This window comes from Mustelus asterias, chromosome 16, assembly GCF_964213995.1.
Source record: "Mustelus asterias chromosome 16, sMusAst1.hap1.1, whole genome shotgun sequence".
Classification (NCBI taxonomy): Eukaryota; Metazoa; Chordata; class Chondrichthyes; order Carcharhiniformes; family Triakidae; genus Mustelus; species Mustelus asterias.
This window is the reverse complement of record NC_135816.1, coordinates 42,703,815-42,727,318: the sequence shown is the minus strand read 5'-3', so window position 1 is coordinate 42,727,318 and position 23,504 is coordinate 42,703,815. Positions and strand designations below refer to the sequence as shown.

Here is a 23,504-nt window from a genome sequence, read left to right as displayed (position 1 = left end):
TCTGTATTATTGCAAATGTATTTTGCATTTGTCCCTCTCCAAGTTTCAGGTATTGAATGGTTAATCAGTGATGCAAGGTTCCACTTTCACTCAAGGATACGAAATGAAGCCATCCTCACCCCACTTTTTTCCCATTTTGTTTCTCAGTTCCATCAAGTCTCACTCAATCTCCTCACTGTGAATCACCTTACGTTCCATATCTGTGACATGAACAGAAGCACTTCCTGTGTGAAAATGATGGTCAAACAATACACAAGTGACAAGTCACAAGGATTATTCATTAAGGTTTGTGATTGTCTTGATGTTATTACGCTGAAGTCTGTAGTTTGTGGATGTTCTAAGTATTAGTTGCGAACAACGTTGGAGTCTTTTCAGCCATGTGCAATTTGCAATGGCATTTATTTTATGACAGCGACAGGGAGTATTCATCGTTGAGCACCATAGTCTTTCAAGCTTCCCTGCAACATTTTCCCACCTTGGCGTTTAGGGCTGAAATTTATTCATTTATTAGTTTCCATTCACCCTATGTGAGATGTTGAATGATAGAAGTTGATTCCAGTCAATAACGTTTGGAATGTCTGCTAGAGGGGAGTGTGTGAGTGCAGTCAGAGGTGTGTACTCATCCTGATGAACCTGTGTAGTTACCTGTGAGGATCATAATTTTCTCCTTAATGGCTGCCTGGCACTGTTTTGACGTAATCCCTCTGTGAAGTCACAGAATGCAAATTAATATGGAATTCATTTCATGACGGTGCACTTGCTGACATAGTGTTCCTAAAAAGGATTGGCCTTTATGAGATGGACAATGTTGAGGATGAGAATAGTATGAAAGAGATACTCCAGCACATCTCCTGAGTGTTCAACAGGATTTATGAAGGGAATAAGTTATCATGTGAAAACCGACTGGACCACATCTCTCTCAAATGCCAAGGCAACGCAATTAAGAGTGAAAGAGCAATGCAATGGCAGGCTTCCAACAAATGCAGAGTAATGAGTAATGCAGGTACTCACATGAGTGCATCTATGTGGGCAAAAGTCTCTTGAAGGATACCATGGCTATGACTTGTTGCTGTCATTCTTGAAAGAACTCTACTATGTGTAGTTGCTTAAGGATGTGCACGGCTAGATTGTTTATCACATTCCATCATGGTCACAGTCCCTGGGCCACTTCACCTTCCAAGGATGACCCCATTGTTAGGGCTGAAGGTGGCTTATGCTTCCTCTGTGATCACTGCAAGATTGATGACCTTTTGTGATATGTTAAAGATGTCAATAAAGGTGTTGAATCCCCTGTGTTGAAGCATGAAGAGAACAGTAATCATAAAAACTTGTCTTCACTTTATTCCTCTTGAAATCATGTAGGTATGAGATTGTCATAGGTACATCTGCCACGTCTTGTCCATGCAATGGCATCCTCATGTAGCTGGTCTATTTCTTTGCCTTCATCAGATTCATCCTCCTCCAAGTCCTCCTTGTCTATCTCTTCTATGTCTTCCACTGGCAACACATTCTCCCCTTTTTAAAGCTAGGTTATGCAGGATGCAAATAACAACGATAATGCAGGACACCGTCTGTAAGAATTGGAGAGCCTTGTCTGACCAGGTCAAACTTCTAATCTGCATCTGTAAAGAGTTCAATAGTCTGCGCTATTAAGGATCTTGTGGCTAAATGTGCAGCACTGTATTCCTCCTCAGATGCACTCTGTGGCCAACGAACATACATCATTACCCATGTCTTCTGAGGGTATCCCTAATCACCGAAGAACCAACCCTCTAAATGCAGGGCTCCCTCAAGTATCTCTGGCACCTGGGAGTGACTCAAAATGTATGCATCGTGGGAGCTTCCTGGGTATCTCACGGAAACATGTTGACTCTTTTCTGTGGTCACAAATTAGCCTGCCATTAAGAGTGAAATCCTTTTCTGCTAAAGAATCCCACAGGCTGCTGTCAGGAGCTCTCAAGGCAAAACATGTGCCATGCACTTCTGGGAAACCTGAGATCACAGCAAATCCCACAATTCTGGCAACAGAATTGCTTCATCCTTGCGGAACTGCACATAGCGGTGAGCTTTACTGAAAACAGCATCTGTCACCTCCCTTATGCATTAGTGTGTTACCAATTGTGAGATTCTGCAAAGATCCCCAGTGGAGCCCTGGAAGGATCAGCAGGCAAAAAAGATTAGTGCAGTGGTAACCTTCAAAACAAATGGCACAGGATATCCTTCAAGTACGTGCAACATGAGTTCTTCACGGAGCATGTGACAAATAATTTCTTTCAGTTCCTCATTCTCACTAGTCCCTTGGTTGTCTAGTATTTCTGGAAGGTTTTTGTATCTTGAAGGCAGACAATAGGTTTGTTTAGTTTTGCTGCCATTTCCATATTCTCCATTTTAAATTCTCTTGTGTCTGCCTGTATTAGGCCCACATTTGACTTTGCTAATCTTTTCCTTTTGACATACCTATAGAAGGTGTACAGTCTATTTTATGATTTCCCAAGTTTATTTTTAAGCTCTATTTTCTATTTCTTGATCAGTTTCTTGGTTCCTTTGCTGAATTGTAAAATGCTCCCAATCCTCAGGCTTATGACTTTTGGGCAACTTTGTGAGCCTCTTCCTTTGACCTAAAACAATCTTTAACATTTCTTGTTAGCCCTGGTTGAACCTTTCCTGCTGTGTTTTTGTGCCTCAAAGGAATGTAAATTTGTTGCAAACCATGTGTTAATTGGTTAAATCCTAGTCATTGCCTGCTTACAATCATTTCTTTTAATAAAATAAAGGCAAAATACTGCGGATGCTGGAATCTGAAACAAGAACAGAAAATGCTGGAAAACCTTAGCAGGTCTGACAGCATCTGTGGAGAGAGAATAGAGCCAACATTTCAAGTTGATGGCCTATATACACAATGATAACTGGAGACTGTGTATAAAGTCAAGGGACTACGACATCATGGGCGGAGTATTTCCATCCCGCCCACCATGGGAATCGTAGCAGGTGGGACATGGACCATGCAGAGGTCCATTGACCTTGGGAAGGATTTGGGGCGAGCGCAGCCGGAAAATCCCGCCCCACATCCTGTCTCGGTGGTAGTACAGACAGCAGTTTAAAATATGCACAAGTACATTATATCACAACAATGGCCACCCATCTGAAAGGGGCAAATAGCTTGCTAACGTAAGTAAAAGGCCTATTAAAGTCAATGATTGACAGGAATTTTCTCATCAGCCTGCGGGCTCTCTGCTGCGTCTAGAACCTGACAGGTGCCCGAGGATAACTTCCTGGTGGTAGATTAGGAGACCAATGCTCCAGGGTCAAGCTGAGAAACATCGCTGTCTCCCTGCAATCGCCATATCTATATGCCCATGGCTGGCCACAGACTGCCCTGTGGAGAGATTTCCCCCAATGATGGTAAGTCTGGCAGCTAAAGCCATTTCTTCTTTCAAAAGTTCCTAAAGATTGCTGAGAGGGCACTTCTTTCTCCCCTATTTACACAACAGTCTGCAGCTCCTTCAGTGCTGGATGGCATCCTAGTGGTGATTGTGTCCTCTGGTGATTAATTAGGCAATCCTTTGAAAATTGCCTGGGTGACTAATTCTGGCACAGTGCGGGTTTGAGACCTAGATTTGATCCCATTGTCGGAGTCCCAAACCCCAAAACAAAAATCTAGCATGTGGCATTTCCAAAGACTCTGGGGCCCCAAATTTATTGACTAGAACTAGCAAGGTTAAAAATACATTACCTGTAATTTGTGGGTGGTTTCTAAAGCTGAGTCCATTTCTACCAGGTTTTAGCATGATCGTGACAGTATTGTAATTTCCATTAAGATTTGGGTCAAAATCCCATGACTTGTATGTCTAGTGCACCAAGGATAATTACAGAGATTTTTAAAAACACGTAAGTAACTGTTGCCAGCATCAGCAGGTGGAAGTCTTTTAACTTAGAGCATGGAACTTGTAGAAACTTTTTGAAATCTTTATGAAATAGCTTTGAGTGTTTTTTTTTGCTTTTACCTTCCTATCGCTGGATTTGCGTCAGACAGCCAAAAGCCTATAAAATCTCACAGCTATTTCTGTAACCACCAAGCCATTCTTCTGCCCACCCACAGTGATGTCTTCTGAGTTACAGATATGGCATTCCAAATGGGCATTTATTTGCAATTTTACCAGAGAAAGATAAGGGGCAGAACAGGAAGGAGGAAAGGGGACTGAGATTGGACACAGGGGCGATGCAATCTATAAAATATTATCCACCCCAAAGAATCTACAGGTCACAGAGACTTTATAAAGATCTCACAGTGTTGTGTGAGAAGACTGCACCTACCAAACAGACAACAGTGGGACTTTTCTAATGAACAGAACCAAAATCGTCTGCCGATGGCTATAAAAGTGTCAACAGTACTCATCTGCAAATATAGTTAACTGACACACCTTTCAGGGAAACTCAGGAGTTCATCTATTTTGGTCAAGGTTACAGCACAATATGGAATTACTGTTCTATCACATTTCTGGATTCTCTACAGTGAAATTGATACTCTAAGTAACACTGCAAGCTCATTTAATTAGGCCCATCAGTTTTTATAAAGAGTGACATCTCACTGAAAGTACATAATTGGGGAAATTTAATGGAGCCTGCAAGAGCATGTGTGGTGGGATGCAAAATCTCGATTTCTCATTGGCAGGTTGAGACGCAGAGCTGAAGTCAGTATGTGGTTCATAATTGTAGTATATTTGCATACCATGAATATTAATGAACATAAATTATTTTCAATTGTGTCCTACCTTCAAGATAAAGTCAGCAGTGCATGAGAACCTCATGGCATCAAGTTAATATTTATTTTAAGGTGGCATGCTCGAACTGGCATTGTGCAATTGTGAGTAAGATCAGTGGTTTAACTCTATGGTACCAAGGAGAGGAGCAGGAAAATGGCAGGTTGCACAGAGGCTCTACCTGGCAAAGTTGAGTCAGTGGTGGTGGGGATGGTGGGTATAGACATGGGTTGGACTCATGGAGGAGAGGAGATTGGTCTGAGGGAAGACAAAGGGTGGGGTCAGGGGCATGGAGTGGGAAGGGCCCAGCATCTTAAGTGAGGTGGGGGTAGGGTGGGGACAGTCAGTCAAGCTAAGAAAATTAAGGGGCTAAAGGGCAATTTCAGAGCTGTCCAAGTGTGTGTCAATTTCAGTGTGTTGGATGGCAGAGTCCTTACAGGATTGTGTGTTCCCCTACAACATTTCAATTGTCCCTGCTGAAAGTGATGCTGGGCAATGTTCTTTACAATGTATAGAAGGGAGCGTCACCTGAGCAAGCAAGTTTAGCTATGGTTCAGAGTGATGAGTACAACACTGGACACCAACATAAATATTAAACACAACATTCTTCTTTCCCACAATAAAGGAAATGTCCCCAAAATCCCCTGTAACCATCAGGTTATGCCAACCATGAGGAGTTCCAGTGTATTTAGATCTCTAAGTTAGTCCACATGGATAAAGTAAAACCAATGTAAACTGAAGTATTTACAAGCAGTTAATTTTGAAAAACACTAATGCCACCTTTGCTCTCTCAAGTCTTATATTGATGACAATGGATTTGGGACAGGAAAGCTTTGGGCCATGATGCAAAGCTCCCCGTTTGGCCAGAAGGCCCTTTTAATAGCTTACTCATAGCAGCAGCATTTTCAGCTGATGGCAGGTTTCACCACTGAAAAATATTCCCCACCACATGATCGCACATGTTTCCCATGCGGTTATTCAAATTTTAATTGTAACCGCATGGGAAATGGGAAAAATCATGAGCAGAAGTGATGCACATTTCTGGCTATGCCATCAGGAACAGCACACTGTTAACAAAATCTCCCTATTATGCGACCTTGGACAAAAAAGCCATCAAATGATGGCCAGATTTACTGGAAGTTGATATGAGGCTTGTATTCTGAGCCATTCTGCTCTTCTCGAGCTCCTGGAGGAAAATAAACAAGTGAATGTAAGACTTGTGGATAACAAGGCATTTGGCTTGCCACCATGGATGGTGACTCCTCTAAAATATATAGAGCAGCAACTGAGGCATACACAACTAACAGTGTAGGCATAGATAGAACTACCAGCGGCTCAAAGTAGAGCTTTAGCTGCTTGATAGATCAAGGGGAGCTCTGAAATATGCTCCAATGTAAGATGTCCTACATTACTTTAACTTGCTGTATTCTGTGCAACTCTGACATCTAAAAAGACCTTCATATGGAAATTTTTGGGAAGGTGGTTGCAATTGCTTCCGAGGCAGAAAAGCCTCAGATACATTGTCACTTAAGGGACCCCTGAATGACAGCTATAAGGGGTATCAGGGCTCAACATGGCCTCATCCTCTCTTATTTCTGTGATCTCGTCCAACCCTATGACCCTCCAAGATATCTGTGCTCCTCTATGTCTGGCCTCTTGTGCATCCCCAATTTTAATTGCTCTGCTATTTTTGGCAATGCCTTGAGTTTCATAGGCTCCAAGCTCTGGAATATCCTCTCTCTACCTTTCCATCTCACTTTCTTCCTTTACAACATCTCTATGACCAAAAGCTTGGTCATCTGGCCTAATATCTCCATCTATGGCTCAGCATCATACTTGGTTTTATAATGCTCCTCTGAAGAACTTTGGGACTGCTGCTATATTAAATACGCCATAGAAACAAAGGTTGTCTCCCAAGTGTTCTCATCCTGAGTGCTTTCAGACATTTCCAGTGGATGGCATTTTACTGACCTGCAATAAGGGCGCCTGGTCCTTTAAATAACGTAATTGCACATCCATCTTGTTTCCTCAGGCTTCTTTTTTTAAAGAGTGGAAAACCCAGATGTTACCAGGACACCAAAACAGAAAATGCTGGAAAACCCTTGGGTCATCCAGATTTGAGACGTTAGCTCTATTCTCTCTCCACAGATGCTGTCAGACTTGCTGAGATTTTCCAGAATTTTCTGTTTTTGTTCCAGATTCCAACATCTGCAGTCATTTGCTTTTCATGTTACCAGGACAGCATTGTTCAATTTTGGTATCCTGGCATCACAAAGCAAGGTTGGGCTGTGTGATGTGAAGATAGCACTTTGCCACATTTCTGGGCAGTTGATGGGGATGCAAGTGTATGCACTCATCTCAATGATGATTGCCACACACACTCTATAAGTATCAGCCATGGGGTTGCCTGCCCCCAAAGAATGGAGGCAAGTCTGGCAGTGCTGCGCGATTGAATTTCTCGCACCTTATTTTAGCTATTTGTAGGTCTTTGGGTGTACACAAATTGGTTGACATATATAATAACAATTCCAGGTTAATTCCCTGGTTGCAATGCACTTTGAGATGTCCTGAGCATATGTTAAGATATCACGTAAATTATAGTTCTTTTTACAAAGGATCAGATCTGCATTCTAATAGTCTGGGTGAATAGGACTAGTCATACAAGACTGAGTTTATTTTCACTAAACTAAAGAATATTAAACTAAGTTACTGACCCACCACCTGTCATTGCAGCAACATATACATACCAAGGGACAGTTTGGAGGAATTTTTAATGTTGAACAGTACGTGTGCTTAGATGTGTGGGTGGCGGCGAGGGTGTTGTGAAGAGTGGGGAGGTAGTGGAACTGTTAAGTTCACTACTGTTCAAGTATTAAAAATTATGCAATTGAAACAATCAAAAAAAAACAAGGTAAGCACAAAACCAGAAGATCTGAATCAATAACAATCTTGACCTATTGTATTATGACAAGCTTAATGTTAGTAACTTCAGAATGACACTGCTTATTCTCTCACTCTTTCCATTGGTTACAAACTCTAGGACATTTTCAGTAATTAATTTTAGTTGTTGGTTATTTTCATTACCTGCAGTGACCGAGATTAATAATTTACACCTGCTTATTTTGTGATATGAAAAAATCAAATACTACAAAATGCTTTCTGTTTCAAATAACCATATCATTAACTAGACACAGAATTATTTATCTCTTTTACTTTGCCATGCAATCGCCATTTGCCAGTTATTTGTTCTTCAATATTTGCAATTTGTAACCATTCTACTTCAGATTACTTTGATAGACTGTATCGCCATGCAAAAACAATCATGGTTTGAATCTAAGAATAGTCGGCAGGATAATCAGCTCGGAGATACAACTGTTCAGAGTTTGCATTTATGAGGTTACATTCTTTGTATCACTGCATGATTTTCCATCACTGCCTACGCTTGGTATTTGCCTACTGCCTTCCATCCCAGCACTCTTTCATTCAAATCACATGAAGGTCTCTGTTCACCATGACTCATGCATTCCCTTTGAAATCACATCTGCAGGATAGGCTTCCCTCACAAGGTGACCTCCTGTTCCTGCACTGTTCAAATACCATTAGAAAAAAATGACAGCATTTGATATTTCCCAGCAATGGCTACATCTAAAACAGTCGCTAATACTGCCCTTCATCTTGTGAACCAAATGAAGGAGATCAATGTGTGTAGGCTGCCGGAGGTTAATTTAACTACCAGTGCACATATTTAACTCGCTAAGCGCTGACAAGCTTGTACTGCCACCAATGCACTGTTAAGGAAAGCCTGCTGTCAAGCACACAAACTGCCCACCAAATGCACAATTAATAGTGTACATTTTGCCACTGCAAAGTCAATGGGGAGAGATTAGCATGCAGATTAATGACAGGGCCATCTGATTCATTAGAAAAAAACAGGCATTAAAAATCCATTGTTTACATATTAAAGCAAATTTCAAAGAACAAATGCAGCATTATGAGAATGTTTGGAACACTCTGAAATTCAGAACAAATTGATTCATCATTGGTTATATTAATGTTATTACTCGTATGCAAGCTGGAGAATAGAATGTACTTTGAAAAAAGTGACTAAGTGTAGCTGCAATGGTCATTAGAGTCACAATACAATTGTGCAATGGGATCACCACTGGTCAGTTTATTCTGTTAGCATATTGAAATATACACATTATATGACTAAATTTAAACAAAATTGTCCATCATTTATATAATTAATGTACTTGCTCATCATTAAGACTAATTCTATTTTGCCATATCTGTCACTAAGGCAAATGGCACATTCTGACAGCAACTCCACAGTTCAATTTTACTTAGAATTACACAGAATTTACAGCACAACAGGTCATTCAGCCCAAACAGTGCATGCTGGCATTTTTACTCGACTCCAGCTTCCCCTATCCTTCTTCATCTAACCCTATTAAAATGGCTCTTTACTCATTTCTACCTCATATGGATATCTAACGTTCCCTTGAATATATTTATACCATTCACCTGAACCAGACTCTGTGGGAGCAAGTTGAACATTCTCATCACTCTGTAAAGAAATTTATTCTAAATTCCCTACTCGATGGCTAACTTAAATTAATGACCTTTAACTTTGCTTCTCTCAATAAGTGGAAACCCTCAGTGCTGAATCTTACCAGTCATTTGAAGACGGTCTGGGCGGGGGGGGGGGGGGGGTTAAGTCTTTAGGGAGACTGCCAAGTAAACCCTGGAAGTTTCTCAGTTTGCACCATGGATGGAGGAGATGCCATTCACTTCAGGCATTCTTTGGCCCACCAGCGGCATTGACCAATCTTGTGGCAATGCTGCCACCTTCCCACAGCAACCACCCCTTCTAGCCACCCCCCCACCCGCACTGGGATCTGTTTAACTAGCTCCATTGCTCCCAGACCCCACTTACCTGACTTTGAATGCAAGAATGCAGCCTCATACTGCAGATACAGCCACAGCGGTTGCCATAGTTTCACTGTTAAGGATGCCAAACTGTTAGCCCTCTGATTGGATGCCACTAACAAAAAGTGGCCCGGAATCCCACTATCCATCAAAGCAGTGTTGCCACCCCTCTGTCCTCTCATTCCAACCCCACCCCTGCTTTCCATCCCGGTGAGAGGAGACTTGCCGCCCCTGTAAAATTCAGCCTTCTTTAAAAACTAGTGGATCAAAAATGTTCTTCCATATGTCAGTAACAAAATTTCTTGAAAGAATATTAAGATTATAGTTAATTGGTTTTTCCTATTTTTTCTCTTCTTTTTTGCCTCAACCAGGAAACAGCATTATTAGAGGGTGGCAGGGTTGTGTGCAAGGTTATCACTTACCTTTTATTATTTGTTCGCGGATGTGGGCAATGCTGCATTTATTGCCCAGTTCTTGTCACTCTGAGAAGATGATGGTGAGTCTTCTAGTTTAACTGCTGTAGAGGATGCTGATAATGCTCTCACGATGATATGAAGTGGGGAATTCGAGGATTTGACCAAACAGCAGTAATGGAATGGCCTTATATGTCCATGTCAAGATGCCAAGATTCTTGGAGGGCTACATGATTTTGTTGCCCCAGTCCATTTTTGTTTTAGTGGTCTAAGCCTAGCAGATGATTTTGAAGCATGCTTGGTGAGCTGTTGAATTGCATTCTGGAAATGGTACAGACTATGCTATAGTATACTTGTGGTGGAGGGAGGGGATTTTCAGTTCAGTGTCAAGGATATCAATCAAGTAAAATGCTTTGTCTTTAGTAGTGCCAAACTTCCTGAATGTTGTTTTGGATGTGCCCACCCATACAAGTGGCAATTACTGCATCACACATCTGATTTGAGCCTTCTAGAAACTGAGGAGGCTTTGAGGGGTCAATTATCACAGAGTATTTCTTTCCTGCTCTTGAGGTCACAGTGCTGATATGGTTATTCCAGTTAAGCTTTTGTTCAAATGTCATCTGTGAGATGCTGATGGTGAGAACTTGATAATGAGGTTTCAAGAGAAATTGCAGTGGTTTTCACTTGTTGGAGATGGTTATTACTTTGGACTTCTGTGAGATGAATAGTACTTGTCAACCCATGCTCAGATATTTTAGAAGCCCTGCTGTAGGCTTTTATATTACTGGAGGAATCATCAGCAAATTACCCTGACATTCACAGAATGATTACAGCACGGAAAAAGACTATTTGGTCCATTATTTCAATACCAAACTCTCTGCAAAAGCAAATCAACTGCTTCCACTCCCTTGTCCTTTTTTCCCTTTCAAGTGCCTATCCAGCTCCCTTTTGAAAGCCACAATTGAATCTGTCTCTTCCATGCTCTCAGGTAATGCATTCCAGGTCCGAACCACACGTTGCATAAAAACATTTTAGTTCATGTTGCCTTTGGTTCTTCTGCCAAATACCTTAAATTTATGTTCTCTGATTATCAACCCTTCTGCTATTGGGAACAGTTTCTCCCTATCTATTCTATTTAGGCCTGTCATAATTTTGAACACCTCTATCAAATCTCCTGTCAATGTTTTCTGCTCCAAGGAAAACAATACCAACGTCTCCAATCTTGTCCATTTTGGCAGGAAGGATAAAAAAAGTAGCATATTATATAAATGGTGAGAAATTGCAGAGGTCTGAGATGCAGAGACAACTAGGTGTATGAATCACAAAAGGTTAGCATGAAGGTACAGCAATTAATTGGGAAAGGTAATAGAATATTATTGCTTATTGCGGGGGGAACTGAATGCGAGAGTAGGAAGGTTATGCTTTAGTTCTAAAGGGCATTGGTGAGCCAAAATCTGGAGGACTGTGTACAATATTGGTCTCTTTATTTAAGGAAGGATGGAAATGCATTGGAAGCAGTTCAGAATTACTAGACTAATACCAGGAATGGATGGATTTATGCAGAAATATCAGGCAGGTATCTGCAGGAGTTTAGAAGAGCATATATGATCCCATGGGTTCTTGACAGGATGGGAAGGAAGTTTCCTCTTGTAGGAGAATCGAGAACTAGGGTCACTGTTTAAAAATAAGGGTACACCCATTTAGTTCAGAGATTAGGAGAAATATTTTCTTTTGGGGTGGAACTCTCTTTCTCAAAAGGTGGTGGAAGCAACCTTTGAAAGTTTTTAAAGCAGAGCTAGATAGATTCTTGATAATCAATGGAGTGAAAGGTTATCAGGGGTAGATGGGAATGTGAAGTTGAGGTTACAATCAGATCCACCGTGTCTTATCGAATGGCACAGCATGCTCAAGGAGCCAAGTGGTACACTCCTGCTCCTAATTCATGTGCTCTAAGGTAATCTATCCAGGTAACTAAAGTCCGTCATCCCGAGAACCATTATCTTGAATATTTTCTACATCCTCTCTAATGCCTTCACATCCTTCCAACATTGCAGTGCCCAGAATTGGGCATAATATTCAGAGGCCGAACCAATGTTTTGTAAAGGTTCGTCATAATATTCTTATTTTTGTAATATATGCCTCTAAACTGTGAAGTACTTTGCAGAACTTTTTTTTAAAGCAAAGGTGTTGATATGTTTCCATATTCTTATCTATTTGATTTTATTGGTTCGGGGAAAAGGAACTTGCTTTGATAACCTGAGTTAAAAGAATGGAGCATGTGAAAATGGGATAACTGTCAAACTGTGATAGGCCCTCCGCTTTGTATCATTTTCTTTCTGGTGGCCTCTTGTCACACATAATCTTGAAAGATATTTTTATTACATTCTATCAGTACTGGGATTTGCTCCAGTTCACGCTTGGAACTTATAAAAAAAAATGAGACAATGATAATTCCCACAAATTTCAAGGTAGATTGTTGATACAGAAATTTGAATGGAGAATATGACAGCATTTATGCCATTTGTTTGCAAATCACAAAAAAAACTTCAGCTTTCTACATTTGCTCAGAAACAAGTAAAAATTACTTTTCTAAAGGTCCACATTATTTAGAATTGTGCTTGGATTTTGTAGGAGTGAAAACTGGCTGCAGGTTCTCATTTGAACTTTCTCCATGGTCAGGAATGGCATATTTGGACCCATTATAAATCTGTTCTCTCAAATAAACAGGATTTTACTGTGAGCTATCTTACAGCACTTGGGGGTAAATTCCCTTTGCCTATTCTAGCGCTAACCTTCCCACAGGCGCATTGGTCGGCAGCTCTGTTTAAAGTTTATTTACTAGTATCACAAGCCCATTCAAAATGTTCGATAATCCTTCACAGATGTACTTTATGCTGTCATGTGCGTTCCAATCCATGATGTGAGACTATGCTGGTAGTTGTAGAAACAGCTGTCTACAACCCAGTCAAATACCCTCTATTCTTACACTTTGCCATGTCTCTACATTCCATTCTTTTGCCGCCCAATCCTGTCTCGTCATGTGTCCCATGGTGCTGACTGTAACCCTCCAGGGTGTTCTTACCCTCACTGTTATTTAGCATTGGACATCGGTTTTGACAGTGCAACATTTCTGGTGGATTCCTACACGGTCTGCCTCTTCCTAACCTACCTTATTATCCTCCACACCTCTACAGTAATAGTTCTGCCGGGTGAGCACCTCCTGGAACTGCAATGCAGGAAATCTCCACCTTTAATACATCCTGCCAGGGTTTTAGCCATCCTTCAAGTTCAGAACTCGTGAGCTTGATTTTGAATACCTGGAGGTACTTCCTGCATAAATGATTACCCAGGATGCATGGACAGTTAACTCACCCTTACAACTACTTATGAATCAATTACTCATGCATAACTTTTTTTTTATTTAATGCATTTTGGACTCCTTTAATGTTGGTATCATCTGCTAAAATTTTATTTGCTTCCCCTTAGGTGTAACTAATTACTGCAATTTATCACTTTACTGCTGCCTCTTGATTTAAAATATTTAGCACCTTTTCATAAAATTCCCACTCTCACCAAATTCCATTGTCAATCAGTTTTGCAGATTCTCCCACCTCTATGCGGTAACAAATAGCCCATTAATATATAACCTGTAGAAACTCGCTGGTTACAACTAGCTAGTCAACTGCGAGTGCCAATAATTCATACCTCAGCAGGAACCCACCTTAGCTGCCGCTGAGGGAAGAAAGCTACTTTCGATTTCAATTTTTAACAGCACACCATCTATATTATTTAACCAGTGAAGACCCTTCTCAGCGAATTCCATCAACATTCTGTTTAACAAGCCATTCCAATTAGAAGATCCTCTCAATTCTGTGTGCACAACTCTCCACCAGAACTTCAAAGGTGGCATTAGCAAAACGGAGGGAAACTCCTTGGGGGGAATTTTACCATTTTGAGTCTAAGTGCTGGATCTGGCCGTCAGATAGATCCGCACCTGGAATCCTCTTTGCAGCGCGCTCATACGCGTTTTGCAGCTCCGGCCCGATCCGCGCTGTGTGTGGGGCTTAGCGCTGGCGGACCGATCGGAGCTCTGAACTGCGCATGCGCAGTTTGAAAAAAATCTGACAGCGCGCCCAGGCGCGGAAAAAAAAGCAGAAAACGGAGAGAGCGGCTCTCTGACGTTCATCCTCTGGTCGGGGAGGGGGGTGGGAGGGGAGGGGGTGTGGCCGACCATCCCCTTGGGGGGGGGGGGCGGGGGCTGGGGGGGATTATGATGTCTCAACCTCTGGTTGGGGGGGTTCCGCTGCCAGTCTGCGGCCGACCCCTCCTGGCACCATTACTGGTACACTACCAGCCACAGACTATTTCTTCGGGTGGATGGAGCTATTACATGGGGGCATAACTATAGGGTTCATGGTGGGAGATATAGGAAGGATATCAGAGGTAGGTTCTTTACGCAGAGAGTGGTTGGGGTGTGGAATGGACTTCCTGCAGTGATAGTGGAGTCAGACACTTTAGGAACATTTAAGCGGTTATTGGATAGGCACATGGAGCGCACCAGGATGATAGGGAGTGGGATAGCTTGATCTTGGTTTCAGATAAAGCTCGGCACAACATCGTGGACCGAAGGGCCTGTTCTGTGCTGTACTGTTCTATGTTCTATGTCTATGTTCTAGATTACTCTTCCCTGCAGGTGCGAGAGAGCGGGAGAGATGGCTATGGCTGGTAGTGAACCAGTGATGGTGCCAGGAGGGATCGGCCACAGACAGGCAGCGGAACCCCCCCGACCAGAGGATGAGACGTCACACCCCTTCTCCTCGCGCCCCCCCCTCCCCAGTGGATGAGACGTCACACCCCCTCTCCTCCTCCCACCTCCCTCCCGCCCCGACCAGAGGATGACCTGGGTCAGAGAGCCGTTGCAGTCTCTGACCCCGCTCTTCGGAGGCTGCAGCGGCAACTTCAGACTTTTATTTTGCAGGTCGCTAAGAGCGTGGACGCGGATCGGGCCAGAAGACGGCAAAGTGGGATTTGGCGGTAGAGTTGGGTGCGCGGTTCATTAAGTCGATTTAAATGCATGCAAATGCATTTAAATCGTCGGGCCGCCCGATTCGGGCATGGGCCGGACCCGCGCCCGAATCAGATGTTGGTAAAGCCGCGATCTGCTCGGAATCGGGTGCAGATCGCGGTATAGGCCCAACGCCCAACTTTACCGCGATTTCCCGCCCGAAAAAGGGCGCAAAGTTTTGGTAAAATCAGGCCCCTCAATTCACCTTTATTGTGAAGATTTCTTTTAAAACTGTACAAGTAGATGTCAAGGTGGAATTGCAACCTTGCCTTAACCTTGTCCTGGATAATCATATATGCGGGAAGTACCTCCTGAGCTCGAGGTGTTACTGGAGTCCTGGCATGGCATTTTAGTGGCTGAGAATTTCCTGCCCCTCCAGGGGTAGACTACCCTGCAGAGAATTACAGCTGGCTGATCATTCAGAAGTGTAGGAAGAAACAGATATAGGAATCCGCACTTTACGACTAAGGGTAAGAACGCCATCGGTGGAGTACAGTCAGCACCATGGGACACATGACTGTACAAGATTGGGGAGAGGGAGGTGGGAGCAAAATGTAGAAATACATGGGGGACCTGATTTAAATAGACCATGCTGGAAATTATGCAACTTAAGTTGGCTGATGATAAAAATGGAGGGTTGCAAGATGAAGTAAGTTGAAAGGTTGCAGCTATATTTTGATAAAATGGGTGAACGAACCTGGCTATGGCCCGATTTTAAATCTGGCCAGAAGACCGAAACTGGATATAAGTTGAGCACTGATCAGAATAAAAGCCACTAAAGACTGACAGCGCCAGTAATGCAAACAAGTGGTCCAGTCAATGCATGCATTGAGCATTAAGCAGTGATTTGTTTGCAAGACAGAAGGTGCCTTACAAGTGCCGACCAATCAACAAAGGTTTCGAACAAATTGATGGACATTCAGTCTAAGGTCACCATGGGTGTGCACTGGTGCTCAAAACAGTAGCATGCAGTCAGAACAACCCTATCTCAATTAATGTGGACAAATAATATAGCATGTGCATTGATTTAGGAAACTTTGTCCATGCCAGAGGTGCTTGTTAGGAAAATTAAATTAGGAAAAGGTGGCTTAGGGGCTAAAAGCTGATTGTCGACTAAAGGTTGAGATGTTGGGAGTTGTAGTTATAGAGAAAATAAATCAACTCTGCTTTTATCTTAGGATGCGAGTTAGGCATTGGAGTGGAGGAAGGGTGGGGTTTGCCAGGTCTAGTTGGAAAGCGGCCTGCATTGCTAGGCCTCAGTTCCATCTCCCAGATGAATCTCCTGCCTGAACTTGACAGAATCAGTACTTGGCTGGTAAACTCTGAGACGTCGCAGTTACAATACCAGCAATCAGCAAGTGCCATCAGTGATCCTCGGAGGCGAACACAATCAGGGGAGGAAGTACGGCTGGGGAGAGAGCGGCATGGAGCCAAAGATCAAGCAAAGCTTCTTTGTTGTCTCCAGAGAATCACATGTGGTTCCTCCTGGCCCAGAAGAGGTGATCTTGGACCATATGTTCAAAAAATTCAAAGGCACAGCTTCCTGGTTGCTTCCTCGAGTGAGCCTTACACTAGTTTTAGGTTGCATAACTGTGGGTTAAAATTATGTTGGCGTCTTATTTATGTCGCAAGACCATGGCTCTTACATATCTATGAGACCTCTGAGACATGAAAGGCCTGAAACATTCTGTTAAAATAGCAGTTGGAGATGTGGACACAACCATAATTGTAACACCCACACATCCATTCTTGTTGAGTGCAGGGAAGTAAAATTGACCTATGGTGTTTTGCACTGCGTGGTCAGCAATGCTGTACTGAATGAATGAAGACAACTTCATAGCTTTGACTGATTGATTTGCAGAACGAATGTAGCAGCCAAATCTTGAAGCGATTTCAAGGCTCAAATACTAATAATGCTCCCAGACCAAGATAAATATTATGGAATAGAATCCCTACAGTGAAGAAGGAGACCATTCGGCTCATCGAGTCTGCACTGACTCTCCAACAGAGCATCCTACTTAGGTCCTATCCCCGTAACCCCACGTATTTATCCCGCTAATCCCCCTAACCTACACCTAAAAAATGTTGAATAACAAGGGCCCCCCCGGGCATCGGCTCAGAAGGCTCATGTAAGCAATTCACCCCAAAATGGCTGTGCTCGTTACAAGTGTCACAAAATCTCAATAGGTGATATTGCAAAAACAAAGTTCCAGTCAAATTACAGAATAATTTGAAAACAGTGGCATCCACCGCATATCTGTCCTAAACTGAAAATAGGCCAAACTATCTCAGATTCTCCAGTAAAAAATAAATGACTGATGGGAAAGAAATTTGCAAATCATAAGTTCCAAAACAAACTGTATAAACTGTTTGTGAACAAACACAACAGGTGATGCTATATTACATCTGGCTGATCATTTATCCAGAAAAAAAACATTTCAGAAAATACATGCAAGGAAAATATGAATAGGCCAGTCGGACTGTGAAACCTGCTCCAACATCTAATTAGACCATGGCTAATCTGTATCTGCCTTAGCTCCAATAGCGCACTTAAGACAGTTTTTATACAACTATACCCACGTATTGTTTCTTTCTAATAGCTTTGACATTTGTGAAATAACTACCTATTTTTACAATTCATAACACTCAATTAGATTACACATACAGTTTTTCAATAATCTTTCAACATACAATGGCAGAGAGATGAAAATTTTGCCAGGTAATCATAAACTTTGCCTTGCAATTAATATTTATTTGTTTGTGGTTATTGATGATTGTGGATATTAATAGGTATTAATATATTCTAAACATCTAAATTGGAAACCAGTCATTTCCCACAAATATGTGCAAGTTGAAAACCTTTGTAAATTGACATGATATTAAAATCTGTAATCCTGTATCTAAAAGCAAAGAAACAAATTATCCAAAGATATTTTATTGCACTTGAATTTAAATTTTCACTAACATTCATAATGCACTTAAATGCTTGAGTACTGTGATTTTCCTATTACTTGGTAGTATATTCAATTAAATATGCAATATCACACTTAAAGCACAGATAAAATAAAATGATTCAAGCATAGAACTATATAGAACTGACAGCACAGAAATCGATCATTTGGCTCAACTGATCTATGCCAGCATTCAAACTTCACACAAGCTCCTCCCTTTCTAATCACTCCTTCCCACCCTATTTAATTCCTTTCCCTTTAATGTACGCATTAAGGCTCTCCTTAAAAGCATCTACATTATTTGGTTCAACTATTTCATGTGGCAACGAGTTCCACGTTTTCAGTATTCTTTGTGCAAATAACTTCTTCCTAATTTCCACATTTGATGTTAGTGGAGATGTTCCATTTACTCCTCCTTGTTCTGGACTTACCTATAATTAGAGCAGTTCTGCCACATCCACTGAATTGCAATGCTTCATAATTTTAAAGAGGTCTATCAATTCAACTCAATAATAACCGAGAGTGGGCAGGAAAAGGGAAGGAGGAAGAGGAGGGGATTGTGGAGGAGTAGTTTTTGTGGCCATCAGTGATCCTGCCAAGTGTAAAGTGTAGAGTTGGACATCAGGTGTGGTGGGTTATATGAGTGGAGTGGGGGGGGGGGGGTGGGGGTTGTTGGGGAAATGTCAGGCACGGGAGAGAGGGTGACCATGCAGGGTGATGTTGGGGATGGGTATCTGATCAAGGGAATGGAAACAGGTAAGCTTAGTGGGCTGGAGGAAGCACTCCTGTTCCTCTTGACCCACAAGAAGTGCTGGAAAGGCACTTACCTGTTCCATCCAGCCGTTCTCGCCTCCCTTCACCTTTCGGATTTCCCGAGGTTCGGGAAACCCGGCTGGCCAGCGTTAAATCTGCAACAGAGATAAAATCTTAGGCATGCAGCCTCATTAATGACCAACCTGCCTCTACAGGGCAGATTAGGTGCCCAACCCCCAACCCATCCCAGTTAAAACTGGAAGTGGGCATGTTGAAGCTGGGTTGGGGTCAGTTTTCCAACTTTTATGTTTGTTTTCACTCTTCATGGACTTATCAAAATTGTGTTACTACATTTAATAATAAGTATCTATTGTACCAGATTTATTTGTTCCTCTGCTCCATTTAAATTTCATACCTTACAAGGAATAAACGTGCTCCTTATTTCTTCTGCCAAAATGTCTCCCTGGAGTTTAGTGCCATCTTCCACCTTATTAGCTACACCACACAATTTGGTATTATCGACAAATTTTAACACCATGCCTCCAATTTCAGAATCCAAATCATTTATGTGATGTTGGACAACAGTGGTCTCAATACAGATCTTTAGTGGGACACCACTTCCCATTTTCTGCAGCTCCAAGAAACTTCTCTCAACGTCTATCCCCTGTCCTCAGTTTCTTTTGGGGGGGGGGGGCTGGGGGGCGGCAATCAGTTAATCCACTCCATTCCTGGCCACTAACTCCACACGTCCTGACCTTTGTTTCTTTTAGGTGATGGCCTATTCCAATCAACAAATGACCTGTAGTTTTTCAGATAATCTATTATTTTCTGTTACAAAAATGAATGGTCAGTACATTTATGGTACAGGATATTTAAACATAGGAAACCACAATCTGAATTCTTCTTCCATTGATGAATTAGCAGATAGCCATGGCTAACACCTTTGCTTTTTGTCGCTACAGCTGAATCAGCCCAAATTTCTTTCTGGTGTTTTCATAATATACGTAGAGTGGTAATATTGTTTCTGATAGGTTCCCAGCCACTAAGATGGAGGTGATTTCAATGCTGCACCCTTTTAGAAGGACACCCAGAGTTCTGCAGAGTGGCAATTAAAATGTCAAGCAGTCCTAGTGTTATGAATAGTTCAAAGGGCTGACAGATCTTTGGAGATATCTGTGGTGATTCGCTTGATGGAAGTGATTTCTGCTCCTCCTTGTCTTAAAAGTAGCCTGCCATGCCAGGTCCCTTCTAACCTTATCAGAGCTGAATTTGCACGTGGGACAATGCCATCTTTGGGCAGCGTTCTTGTTGCCTGTAATTTAATGTTGGAGTTGACCAGATCAGAATGGGAAGGGAGTGAGTAAACTGCCACTCAACTTTAACTGCCCACTGCCTGATTTCTGCCAGTTAAGAGAAGTTAAAATCAAGTTCAATATTTTTATGCTACCTTTGATATACACTGCTGCTTCTTGTGTTATCACTGTTTTGCCTCTTGATCCATTATTATCCTGAATATGAATGTGAATTAGTCAGTCCTTAATATATTAAGATTAATAGTTTGGATGGATAAGTAACAATGCCTAATGTCCCAACCAGAGGACATGAAGTTGACTCATGCATGTCACCATGAAGTCAGAAGTGGGGTTGTTTGCCAATTATTGCACTGATCATTTTTCTTCACAATTTCTCAGATAATGAAGCAGTCCCACATGCAGCAAGACATAGATAACATACAAGTTTGGGCTTGTAAATGACTTGCAAGTAAGATTCATGGGTGCCAGACCATAACCATCTCTAATCCTCACCACCTCCACATAATATTGAATGGCTGAATCTCCATGAAAGCAATATGCTCTGGTCTCGATTGGCCAGAAACTCACAGGATCAGCCATATAAATCCTGTGGCTACTACAGCAGGTCAGAAGCTAAGCATTCTGTGATGAATGGCTCGCCTCTCGACTACCTGAAGCTTCTCTGCTATCTACAAGACACAATTGAGGAATATGATGGAGTATTCTCCACATGCCTGGGTTAGTGCAGCTCCAATAACACTCAGGAATCTCAACACCATCCAGGTCAAAGCAGCCCACTTCATTGTTAGACCATCCACCATTTTAAATATCCACTCCCTCCATTACTAACATTTTCTGGCTGCAGAGTGTACAGATCCAAGTCACAAAGCCTTGATAGACAAGCAACTTCAAAACACACAAGCTCCATTATGTGAAAGAACATGGCAGCAGGCAATTGGGCACACCAATAACTCCAATTCCCTGTTCCAGTAACACAGCATCCTGATTGAAACATGTATCGCTGTCCCTTCTTGGTCAAAATTCTAGCACTTCTTACCTTCTTCACCTCATAGACTGCAGTAGTTCAAGAAAGTGCAAACACATTCTGAAAGGTAGGTAGAGATGATAATAATTGTTGGTTTAACCAGTAGCACCCATATCTAAATTTATTTATTTACGTAACCTTTATTTAGCCAGATGAGTCAATTGAAAACCAATTCTCACTTAATTGTCAAGAAGTAAATAACGTAAAGTCACTAATCATTGACAAATTTCAGTGGATCGGAATGCTATTGAGGTAATTGTCATCTGATTTGTACAGTAACTCAAAATATAATTCCAGTTCTAATACTGCACCTGATATTTACTCAAGGCCAGGAAGAGAGCAAGATTGGATAGTGCATGGGGTTGGTTGCTAGAGGAGGATTTTTGGACTGTAAACATGGAATTAAAGACTTCCTACAACCTGTTAAATTTAACGGCAAGATTCCCATTAAATGCTTGCAACAGATTTCCCCCCACTCAGATTGATAGACATGTGAATAAGCTTGATGAGCTAGGGCACGCATTCCTGCTCCAATTGTCTCACCAGCAATGCAATACAAGCATTTTTTTCTCATGGAACCAGGCTTTTTTCCCTCTTTTTAGCTGCCAGGATTCCTGCAGGTAATCATATACATTAAAATAAAACTGAGTTAAAAAGTATGTATGCAGCCTCCATAAAAGCTTTTGGGACCCAATCCATCTCTGCTTGCGCTTTAACATTCCATGCCTCATGACATGCACAATGTACATATATACATGCTCACAAGGAATAACTTAACTTCAATAATTGGTTAAAATGCCAGGTAAGAAAATCATGGGGGCAAACCTAATGTGAATATGTCATATTGTCCCACATTTTGGCAGTCAATAAATCTGTTTCAGAAATCAAATTGAAAGCAAGGCTTAATTTCACACATTGATGCATTACTTTGCAATGACTCATGTACTCCTTGTGTGTGCAACAAGATGCACCAACAGAAGGTACTTGAAAGATGTAGTTGAAAAATGCAGTGCTTATTAAAGCCCATATAACACGACTGCCGTTACAGACTGACCTGCGCAAGTAGACTGTGACCAGGTGTGAGGATGGAACCCTTGCTGTGCACCAATCTGCATTATGCATATATGCACTGTGGCTAAGTTAGATATTTCTTTTGAAAATAGAATTTTTAACTCAAAACCATGAGTACAGGCACACTGCTGTATCCAGCACCCACAAAACTGTGCTACAGTACCAATCACATAAGCAGCAGCACAGTATGCAATGCTGTTTAGGTTGGATGCTCTGCCTTATTATAATACTGAAATCAGTATGCCCTGACCTTTCTTAAACAAATTTATTCTGCACACTTGCTGAATATCACGTCAGGAACTATCTGCCCACTCATACTAAGACTGACAGTTTGGAATAAGAAACATCAGGACTCCTACAATCTGCTTTTTCATTGGATCAGCTGCGTTCAATGCATTGAAATCTCTGCTTTCTCTATCAACTCTGTCTCAGTAAGAATCAATAATAAATTCTACTGTTTCTCATCCTACTTTCCAGAGAATCAGCACAAATGGCTTATCTTCCCACTGTCACTGTTGTTTCAGGTGCCCTAAAGGACTTACTGTTGACCCCCTTCTATTCCTCATTTACACCTGCCCTTGATCAGCAGCCTCATCCCCAGACACAACTTTTGTTTCCACGTGTGCTGATGGCACCCAGTACTACCTCATGACTACCTCTCTTGATTTCGCCACTGTCTCTAAATTGTAGTATTGGAAGCGCAGAAATTTCCTCCAAATAAATCTTGGGAAGACCAAAGCCATTGCCTGTGGTCCCCTGCACAAATTCCATTCCCTAATTACCAACTGCATTCCTCTCTCTCAAACTACGTAAGACAGAAACAGACCATTTTAAACCTCGGTGTAATATTTGACCCAAGGCTCTGACCACATATCCACATCATTACCAAAACTGCAGGTTTCCACCTCCATAACATCGCCTGACTCCATGACTGCTTCTGCTCATCTGCTGCTGAAACCCACATCCATGCCTCTGTTACTTTAGACTTGATTATTCCCATGCACTGTGAGGCAGACTTCCACATTCTACCCTCTGTAAACTTGAGGTCATCCAAAACACTTACCTGTGTCCAGACTCGCACCAATTCCCATTCAACCATCATCCCCTGTGCTGGTTGGCCTGTTCTGGTGAAGGGTCAACTGGCCTGAAACCTAACTCTGTTTCTCTTCACCGATGCTGCCTGACCTGCTGGATATTTCCACTGTTTTCTATTTTTATTACAGAT

At 41.9% G+C, this 23,504-nt stretch overlaps 1 protein-coding gene across 5 annotated transcripts in view; it reads right to left on the bottom strand.

Annotated features, from left to right (window-relative positions):
- Positions 1-23,504, bottom strand: part of LOC144505132 (protein phosphatase 3 catalytic subunit alpha-like) — a 342,133-nt gene that overhangs the window by 190,327 nt on the left and 128,302 nt on the right. For 4 of the 5 annotated variants that reach the window (XM_078231023.1, XM_078231022.1, XM_078231021.1 and 1 more), the window contains one exon: positions 18,946-19,026. The exons of the other annotated variant lie outside the window; for it this stretch is intronic. In XM_078231023.1, the coding sequence (XP_078087149.1) occupies positions 18,946-19,026 (81 nt within the window). The remainder of the gene's footprint in view (positions 1-18,945; positions 19,027-23,504) is intronic. 5 annotated transcript variants of the gene reach the window in all.